At 34.7% G+C, this 10702-nt stretch overlaps 1 protein-coding gene across 1 annotated transcript in view; it reads left to right on the top strand.

The window, feature by feature from the left end:
* The window catches only part of LOC134678662 (homer protein homolog 2), a 35808-nt gene extending 25598 nt beyond the window's left edge, over positions 1 to 10210 (top strand). Inside the window, exons 9-11 of the mRNA XM_063537310.1 lie at positions 795 to 911; positions 1536 to 1631; positions 2121 to 10210. Of these exons, the coding sequence (XP_063393380.1) occupies positions 795 to 911; positions 1536 to 1577 (159 nt within the window). The 3' untranslated portion in view covers positions 1578 to 1631; positions 2121 to 10210. The remainder of the gene's footprint in view (positions 1 to 794; positions 912 to 1535; positions 1632 to 2120) is intronic.
* Positions 10211 to 10702: the final 492 nt, after the last annotated feature.

Here is a 10702-nt window from a genome sequence, read left to right on the forward strand (position 1 = left end):
GAGTGGATTCCGCTATCATCATTTCATATATATTCAATTACACAAACGGGTCTACCGCGATATAATTTCATTGTTTTTACCTTTAATTCCGACGTTTCAGCTGAGTTGCATCAGCTGTGGTCACGGAAAGACTGACGTCCCAACAAATGTCAACGGAGATATTAATAAAACAACACTAAACTACCCGAAATTAGTTTATAAAAATGTTCGGGGTAGACAAAGAAATTGCAGCTACCCGTTAAAGTTTAATGTTTATTGTCCACGGCACGACACACAACACTCACAGTATCCGTACACTGGTCCGAAGATATATCTGCTGGTTTCAACATTTGAATCACTGGTCCCCAAGTAGACGATAATTTGTAACCGTCCTCTCGATTGAAATTTTTAGGGTGTTTTTTGATTTCAATCGCCTCTCTCACGATCCGCGGATAATAGTGTCGCTCGTTGGAGAGGACTTTGGGTTTATGACGTGGACAATAAACATTAAACTTTAACGGGTAGCTGCAATTTCTTTGTCTACCCCGAACATTTTTATAAACTAATTTCGGGTAGTTTAGTGTTGTTTTATTAATATCTCCGTTGACATTTGTTGGGACGTCAGTCTTTCCGTGACCACAGCTGATGCAACTCAGCTGAAACGTCGGAATTAAAGGTAAAAACAATGAAATTATATCGCGGTAGACCCGTTTGTGTAATTGAATATGTGTACAAAACGCGAGAGTTTAAAGTGTTATATCATTTCATATTTCATCATCATAACTAAATTTTATTTGAAATGACCGATGTTTCAGGACGCCGAAGCGAAGCTAGCTCAAAGCCAGCTGGAGCTAGCCCTGGCCGCCCAGGACGGACAGCGGCAGGTCATCCAGGCGCTCAACGACCAGCTGGCCCGCCAGCTCGAGGAACTGGTATGTTGGAGACTATCCTACCCTCTTTTACTACTAGTCCAAACTAGTCTGTCTGCTACGGTGCTAGGAGTACAGTCGCCATCAGATATATCGGAACGGCCAAGGTGCTCACAAATATTTGAACACGAACTCTAACGCCTTGACAATAGAGGCGTGTTCAGATATTTATGAGCGCCTTGACCGCTCCGATATGACATCTTGTATTGCAGCAAATACCTACTTCATGGTCAATTTAGCATATGCTAAACGCTACACTGCACGAAGGTCCAAGGAAGCCAAATAAATCTCCGCTCACCCCTCACACCCTCGCGCATTCTCTTGTGTTTGCTATTTCTGCTCCGAATCAACGGACCTTGTTCGGGAACTGTAGTTTTGTAGATGTATACGAGAATATCTCTGCTTCTATTACAGCCATTCAAACCATATATTATTTCAGCTCCATCGGAAACTCGAACATCGGAATTCGGAACTAGGGATATTTAAGAGCAACTTAATTTCTATTTTACTTGTAATGAATGAAACTGTTTTTATTGAAGAGTTTGTAGATTACTGAAGTTATCTTCGAGCTGTTTGTTTCCTCTATTTCCATGAGCATGTCTTAATATTTCTATTTTTTCCTTTCAGTCGACGATCCACCGCGAGATTAACACGGCGCTGCAAACATGAGACGCGGCCTCCATTCAGCCGCCTCCTATATACGCGTCCGTTGTCAAGCCACCGGTAACTATTCATGAAAATGATAAAAATTAACAGCACGCCAGTAAATAAAAAGTAAGCTCTGAATCTCTATAGCCATAGTGATACTATCTAACCGTTGAAAACAAGAATAACGCACCAAAAAAGTTGATGGTGTTTTGAAGTAACTAACAAAGTCGGTTTCCAAAGAATATCTTTTTGTGACTATTTTTTTTTCTTAATCCTGACTAAAGCTCGGTTTTCCTAGGATAGCGGTGCCGTCATATAGCGGCCGTCTCCATACTAAATAATACGGCTAAGGACGTCGTTGTATTTGTATGGAGACGGACGCTATATGACGGCACCGCTATCCTAGGAAACCAGAGCATAAGGGTGGTATTCCACCTGTCCAATTTCTTTGTCCAATGTCATTGCGTCTCACTCTCTGATTAAGCAAAATGTGAGACGCACTACACATTGGACGAAAACATTGGATAGGTTTCTTACACAAGTCTGTTATTTGTGTGTGTGCAGGACCGGCGGCTGCCGCTGCTGCTGCGCGCGCGGGAGGGGCGGGACGGGAGGGAGGGGGAGGAGCCGAGCTACGTGACGGTGAAGACGAACAAATGAACAGCGTTCTCGGTATTTCGCAAGGTGCACGAATTCTTTTAATTTCCTATCTGTATTCTTGATTATCTTTTCGCGAGGTGGTCTCAGTGTTGGCGGTCTAATCTGCGACTGTTTAGACGGGCACCCGTTGCGACGGGCACGAATACCGGTCTCCCAGGAAACCTTACACCTGTGAAGTCTGTAGTAGGTGCGTGCGTGTGGGGCGGGTCGATCTCCTTGTCATACAGATTGATATATTATTCTAAAAATGTGTGTATTGTGAGCGTCCGCCGCGGTGATCTTTGGCCTATAGTCCGGTAGTACTGCTAACGGTTGAAATTTTAAAGTGTTCTATTTCTATTCTTACTTTAGCTTGGATTTGAAATAAAATGTGACTTGAATAAAATAACATTTAATTATAATTATGTAGGTATTTCACATTCTGCGGTTAGCCTTTGCTTAAATCATTTGAGCCGAAAATATATTGCATTCTGACGAGGTCATGGGATCACAAGGCGGGCTCAGATAAGCGTATTTTTCCATGTCACTCAAACAAAGCGATACAATTCGCTTCAATGACTTATTTAATAAATACGTAACATTTTTAGATCGTTGCTACATTGAGATCACTAAACACTGTAGTTTTAACATCACTTTTTAATTTTAGATCATGACATCCGCGCATCATAAATGTCACTCGTTTTTATCACTGCATAATGTTTCACAAACAATTGTCAAATTTTAACCATAATTTGCTTTTCGGATTGTATGGGTAGATATATAAGCTGTCATTCCATAACCTTCCATAGTACACATGCACTGTATTGGCATTAACGGTTATTTTCAAAATATGTCTTATTGTTTGAGATGAGAGTCAGTAGGTACGCTAAAAACTTAAATTTTTTTTAAAGACGACTTTCATTGTTATAGCAGAGGATTTCAGCTCTGTTTTTCGTTAACATGTTCTCGAATAATAAATATGTATATTCATTTTGTATTTAAAATATAAATGAGATCGAACGAGAAATCTATCATTTCTCTGGCCTAAATCATTTCTTATTATATTTACGTAGTGTTATTCCTTTCCTAACGTATGACATCATCTCTATTGCATTGAATCCAATTCTTATTGTCTTTGCAAGTCACAATGAAAACTATTATTATGCCATCTCAGAAACATAAATAATTCTTTATAATTAGTGGAGATAAAATATTGCATGACAGCTATCTCATACAAGATAATGCTCCAAAGTTCTTCAATATTAGAAGAAATAGTTGTTAAGTTAATAACTTTCAGAGTAATCTCTTTTGCGCATTTTAATGCATTTCAGAACACGTCAGATGTGTTGAGTTAGCCTCGAATCTGTAGGTAGTCATTTTAGCGCCTTGCCACTAACGCATTTGGGTGAGCCGATAATTTTACTGAAGTAAAAGTGGTGGTGATTGTAATCCTGCTCATTTGGTGGACCAACCACAAACCTGATGTAACAAATCGCTAAAATTACTTGCTATTTTTGAGGCTGACTGTGCGTGTGTTATATATAAAGTCTTTATAATACATTGCATACTACGCAATGAAATTAATAACATAAATTAAGACATGTATAAGTTCTTTTTATTATAAAGACATGTGTCGTCTTGTACATACGTTGTAAATCGTGTTATCGAACAAATGCCAAAAACTTTTATTAATTTTAAAATACTAATGTATATTTTTAAACGGTAGTATGATAAGTTTGTTTTTAACTGTTCGCATGGTGAAATACCGAATTAGAAATGATGTTTTAATGTACCCCTATTCGGAATCTACGTCTGAAGGAAGGCAGGCTGTGTCGTGTCCTAGTGTATGTGTATATTGAATAATTCTGTAATTGATATTATACCTAAATTAACATTAGTCGAGACCCCACCATTGCGTTGCCATCGACACTCCAGAACGCAAATTAAATTATAAAAATTAATATATAAAAGTAATTCCTTATAACGGGACATGGAGGCAGTGTTTTCATATATACTCGTAAATGAAGGTTATTTTACTCTCAATAGTATTATGAAATTATCAAGTATTAGTTATAAATTAACTTGAAGTTCTGTATATGTAGGTTCATGTTCTCGTTATAAATCATGTCAACAATTTCGTTGATTTCGGAAGTAATGAAAATGACTAAACCATTGCGTGATGATGAGAATATTGTACAACAAAATAATTGCACGTGAGGATTTAGAATCAGTATATTTTAATGAAGACACGACATATTTGTATGAAAACACTGGCTCATATTCTCGTTCTAATGAAATTTTAAAAACAATGAAAATTATTATAAGCTTGACTAAAATTTGAAAAGCGAAACATAAAATTAATAAGATATTACATAGTTGTAAGAGTAGTGTAATGTTTACCAAAATTATATCCTATTAATTATAAACTTACTGATCTGTAAGAATGCCTAAGCATTCAAACTGCATTTCTTTTACTCGAATATTACGTTATTATTTAATCTACAGTATTTAACTAAATCTCTTCAATAATGATAAACTAGTATTTAAATGTGGTAACTTTGTCGAATAATGTAGGCGATGTTCATTTTTATCCCCGTATTTCAAAAATAATGATCTGTAGATAACTTTGATGCCATCTAACTAAATTTAATAAAAAAAAATATTTCAAAGATTTAACCTAACGAATAATTTTTTCTCGTTCTTTCAATAGATAATTAAGAAAAAATTATCAGAAGTTCTACCTACATTTTTCGTCAAAATAACAAAATCTTTGAATATATCTGGTATAAGATTATTTGTCCAAATATAAAATTCCAATCCTAGTATTAAGGTTCGGATTCCTAGTAATTTGATTTCGCTTGCGTCGTTTCAAAACCCTGTATTGCATAGAGACCCCTTAGCGAATTAGTGAACTTTTGACAGATAATAGTTATCTGTAATGCGCGTCAAAACTATTGACCGTTGTATTCGTTGCCAAAAATCATTACTACACATTTAAAAGGAACGATCCACGGTATATGTATGGCGTCAGGCGTTTCTCTATAGCTCGCGAGGATGAGCTATTTATTAGGTATTCAATCATTCTCTGATCATCAGCACAACACAGGGACTAGCATAACTGTCTGGCAAACCTAAATCTGGTGCACGAGAGTGTCATCTGCCTCTCCCGATCAGTACTAATTAGAAAGAGGTGGGCTTATCTCACTCGTGACCTTAGTCGATCAGTAGTCAATTATAAGCGCTCGGATAACTGTGAGTAATGATTTTTGACATATGTTATGAACAATATTTTTAGTTTCTATTCTATTTTTAATTAGTTTTATTCATCATTTCTCTTAGGCTAGGGTTTTTATAATATGAATATAAAAGTAAAATATAAAAACACTTACAAAACAATAAAAAATACATATAAACACATTATAAAAAACCTAACCTAGGGTGCCGCCAGCAGCGGGGCAATTAGTTATTATTATCAGTATTTCAAGCAAGGCTGGCTTTTAGTTTTCGTTTATTTTTCAAAATAATTTTTCTTTGAATACAGATGAATATTCTCTGTCAAACCTCTTTGAAAATATTAAAAAAACAAAATGATATCATTGAAAAAGGCTGAGGACACAATTTTTAAGATATACAATGTTTCTAAACAGGGTAATTTCATTTACTGTTGTGTAATTTTGAATAGAGACGTTGTTATTCGATTTTTACTCTTGTCTATTGAATAACAAGACGCATTTTCGTAGTAACACTTTGTTGGCTAACGTTAAAAAAACGAGCGTTTTTCTAAGTGCTTGCCAAACACGTATTGTCAAAATATACGCGATTTTACTATGTGTAGCTAAACGTATAAAAATGTAATCGAAATTTTAGTATTAACGCTATTTCATTATTTCTTTCCGCAGTTGTTATTATTAAAAATAGATTTAAATTGAATATTAATGATATTATTTCATAGGTAAATTAATACTTAGTTTTAGGTAAACATATAAGTGTTTTATAGTGACTCACTATTTATTTGTAAATGTAAATCTGTTTATCACATAATATAGATAGTAACGTAGCCCGAATGATCTGTTGGTATTGAGAAGTGTAATATAGTGTTAGGAGTACCTAAAGTAAGTGTTATTTTCAACATTCGTAAACAAAATGTTAAGTGTGGTTGCAATATATATAGATACATTATCATAGAACAGTTATAATGAAATAGAACAAATGTATACAATTGATTTCCTATAGACAAAATAAATCTCAAATTAAAATAGAACGGAAAGAAGAATTAAAATAGCGAAATGACAGAGCAATCAATGGAGATGGCTCGCATGTACCCACCGACTTGAATTGGAGTGCCAATGTGTATAATGTAGTCCACTTTATGTATGCCTCACACCGCTTCTACGATACTAGTTTTCATTATCCTCCTAAGGCCCAGTCATACAAATGCAAAATGCCAAATGAACCTACGATGTAAGAAATAGAGTTGATTTTGCGTTGTTCAAAAATTTAACGAAACAAAGCAAAAACAATTTTGTTCCAATCGAATATGATTTAAATTTCATTGAACTGAATAAGTACTATAGGTAGGACCTTGGGACTTAGGAGGTTATAATAAATACATTTGTATGCTGAATTTATTATCGTCTCCAGCACTGCAATCTATTAATACTGACAAGTATATTTAAACTTTTTAGTATACCTTTAGATAGTGTTCTAATACTGTATAAGAATACAGAGAACAGTGTTCTTATGTGGGCGTTTTTAGAATTAGAGTCCGTCACGTAATGGAATTCCACACACCAAAAAAAATTTTTTTTTTACTAAAAATGGGTTGAATTTAGTCTACTATTTATATATTTTATGAAAATGTTACTTTCTTTCTATATACATTATTTATATTCTTAATAAATCATTTTAAACTGAATGACAGCCAATGTGACGATCCATTACGTTACAAGTTTTAGGCAGGTTTTAAGTGAAGATCGGAGTGTTTTAAGTGAACCAGTTTTTATTTATTGAAATACAAAACAATATTAATTTTCTAAAAACGAATAACAACTGCAATACTAAGTGTTACAATAAAGTTATTTAAAGAAGTCTTTCCAATACGTCACATTTTTCGTTTTAATTGTTGCTTTGCAATCATTTTGTTACAAAAAACGTAAGGTAAAGGTATTATAAAAAGTTGTTTTTAATAATTATCATATATTATTCTTGCAAATGAGATCGAAATCAGTATCAATTATCCTAATAATTAATATAAATTCTAATAAAATCAATCACAGCCACAGTAGGACAAAGTGACGTTATGGACCATAATATCGCGTTTAGGAACTACATGAAGGGTTTACATGTGCGGAAAATAGCTACTTAATTTAATACCTACTTAATGTTGTACTAAATTAAATAATTTAGTAATTAATACCTATTATTATAGTTTAACTTAACAGATTTTGAAATTTTCTGCAGTAATTATGCTTTCGACTGCAGCAGTATTGCAGCACGACAATACTGCCGACTGCATTACTGCTACAAAATCAAAATAGATGTTACTGCCCAGTTTTTTGACATTTGCAGTCAGCAGTATTGTCGTACTGCAATACTGCTGCAGTCGAAAGCATAACCTGCGCCTGCCAGCGTTTCTTAGGTCGAGCCGCCACTGGTGCTAAGTAATTACTAGTAGGTCGAGTAGTTAGAAGAATATAGCTAGAATAAAATTATTTGTGTCTTTTTAATATCACTCTACCTACTATATTTTGGCAACTTAAAATGACGGCATGTAAACCGTGCATTTTCATTCCATACGTCACGTTTTTTTGTTCCACTAATACATCACGTAACGTTTTGGATGTGACGTAGGCATGCCGGTTGGTTAATAAAGCGAAATAGCGGTCTGATCGTTTGAATTTTCTTAATTATAATTATTTGATATCATACAACACATAATAATCTAACGTAATTCATAAATATTTAGTCAATAATTGGCTCCTTATCTTCAGTTTAATTCAGTTCGTTGTGGAAAACAAATTTCTGCACATCGTGACGCACAACCTACACTAGCTTTTTTCGAGCCCAATTGCCTTGTAAAACCTAAACCCCGGGTAATTATAGGAACATAATGTTACGATCATGTAAAAATCCGTATGATATTAGTAGATTTTTGCTAGTAAGTTGGTAAAAACTCCGTGACGTTGGTGGAAATTTCCACTACGTCGATATTGAAGGACAACAATAAATTAAACTTTAATGCATATTTTTACTTTAGGTGCTAAAAAATAAGGTTTTTAATAGATTTTGGCTGGTACGATCTTATCACACAACAACCAGGTTCGGGCCTAGAAGGAGGCAGATATATAATATTTGGATCCAAAGTATGCAAAGTGTGCATGGGACACTCAAAAATCATCTCCCTTTCTTCAGTTTTTGTACATTTTCTTTACTATAAAGTACCATTTAATCAGTTTTTTACCATAAATACTCAGATAATAAATCACTTTACAATTTTTGTATACATGTAGTACACTTTAAAACAATATTTGACGGTAAAAAAGTATACCAAAGTCGTGGGACAGTGATATTTTACCCAAATATTTTTTTCCGAAAACGCCCATGTGCATTAGAACGCTATTTTTATAGAGATAATGCTCGCATTCTGCCGTCGTAGATAAAATATAGTATTCAACGTACCTACCATAACTAGGTCATAAAAATTGTTGTTATTAAAAACATCGGGCAAGTCTCGTTTCATAACTTCCACCCTCGAATTTTCAGAACCCTTGTTAAGTAACTGTTGTATAAAATTAAAAATACTATCCTCGTGCCCTCTTATGTACGTTGTTACTCTGTTTCAATAGAATTTCAACCATCATTAACATATCTTTGGTCTCGTAAAAATTTCGAACAAATGAAATTCAACCCAATTAAAAATACAATTAGGTTCAAACTTTCTTAGCTATAATTTTGTATGGTGGGTGGCACAAGGATTTAGGAGAACTAGTGTCGTCAGCGGTCCGTGAGCCGTCTTCGTTGTGCGCCATACTTGTTGTATTCACGACATAGGATATTATAAATTAAATTATTGTTTTATAGGCTGCGCTGCGTTTGTTCCTTTCACAGTACGTGACAATTGTGTAATACTAATATTTATTTATTTTATACTTCTATATATACTCCGGCCGTTGCAATTGTGTACCTATTCGCAATATGTATTTAAAATTGTAGTTTCTGAGTATGGTATTATAATCGATTAATTTGAGTTTTTACTATTTAACTCCCGTGAAACTCGGAACACATTCTAATTTAATGTACTCACACTATTTTAGTCGGAATATGTTCTATGGCCCGCGCAATAAAATTGATCTGAATGCCTATAAAGGGAATTGTGCAATAGAAACTAGTAGGTATGTCTAGGTTATAATCTAATTTGGGCAAAGATAAATTAACTGCATTGACTCGCTTGAAATAATTGTCTCATGAATAATTTAAAAACTGTCGAAATGTGTAGCATAGTACATTATATGAACATGTATCTTATTCATATTATTGCAACGAAATAAGGATGCCAAATGCCACCTCACTGTGTTGTTAGAGATTTTAAAGAATACCTCAAATTCACCGGTTTTTTTCTTAATGATTTTCATACCTACATTACCTGAATATTTGAAATTCACCGATGATTGTCAATGAAAGTCAGGGGCTCTGATGGCTTACCGCGAACCACGTCCGACGTGTTCTCTCTCTGTCGCACTTGTAAATTGGTACGTAAGTGTGACAGGGAGGCAACACGTCGAACGTGGTTCGCGGTAGGCCCTCTGTCCTTAAATGCATCGAAATTATAAGCAGGATAGAAGTTTAATAAAAGGCATATAAAATGAATGAATTTGAATGATTGGACCCAGAATGGAGTCCTTAATCAACAAACGCAGCGAAGCCTACGTATGTGTACGTAATATCTTCCATTAGTTTCGTAGTCGCTGTGAGCTACCGTATGCATTACAATAAATATATAAATATCGATTTAAATATTTAACGTATTTTATTTATTTTCCCTAACCTTTTAAAATCCACACCTATTTTATATAACGCGCCACTGTAATCCTCTTTGGCAGTCAAACGATATTAAATACCTAACCCTTTAGGCACACTTGCACCATTCCACTAACCCGGGGATAAACGGTTAGACCTGGAGTTACCATGGTTACCAGTACAAATTTGACATTAGGTTATTAGGTTTAACCGCTTAACTGCGGGTTAGTGGGATGGTGCAAGTGGGCCTTAGAGCGTTACCCAACAAACAATTAGGCGACACTTAGCACTTATTTTATCACCTAAAGACATATAACGGCTGTAGAATAGCTATATACTCTAAGCTTACAGGCTCTGGTGACATCAAGGTCTTTAAGAGGTCCATGTATAGCTTTAAGATCCACAGTAGCCGTTTTGGCCGCTATAATGGGTCTTAAGCAGCTAGTGTTATAGCTCAAAGTGAATTCTACCACCTTAACATCTATATGAGT

Source organism: Cydia fagiglandana, chromosome 2, assembly GCF_963556715.1.
Source record: "Cydia fagiglandana chromosome 2, ilCydFagi1.1, whole genome shotgun sequence".
NCBI lineage: Eukaryota > Metazoa > Arthropoda > Insecta > Lepidoptera > Tortricidae > Cydia > Cydia fagiglandana.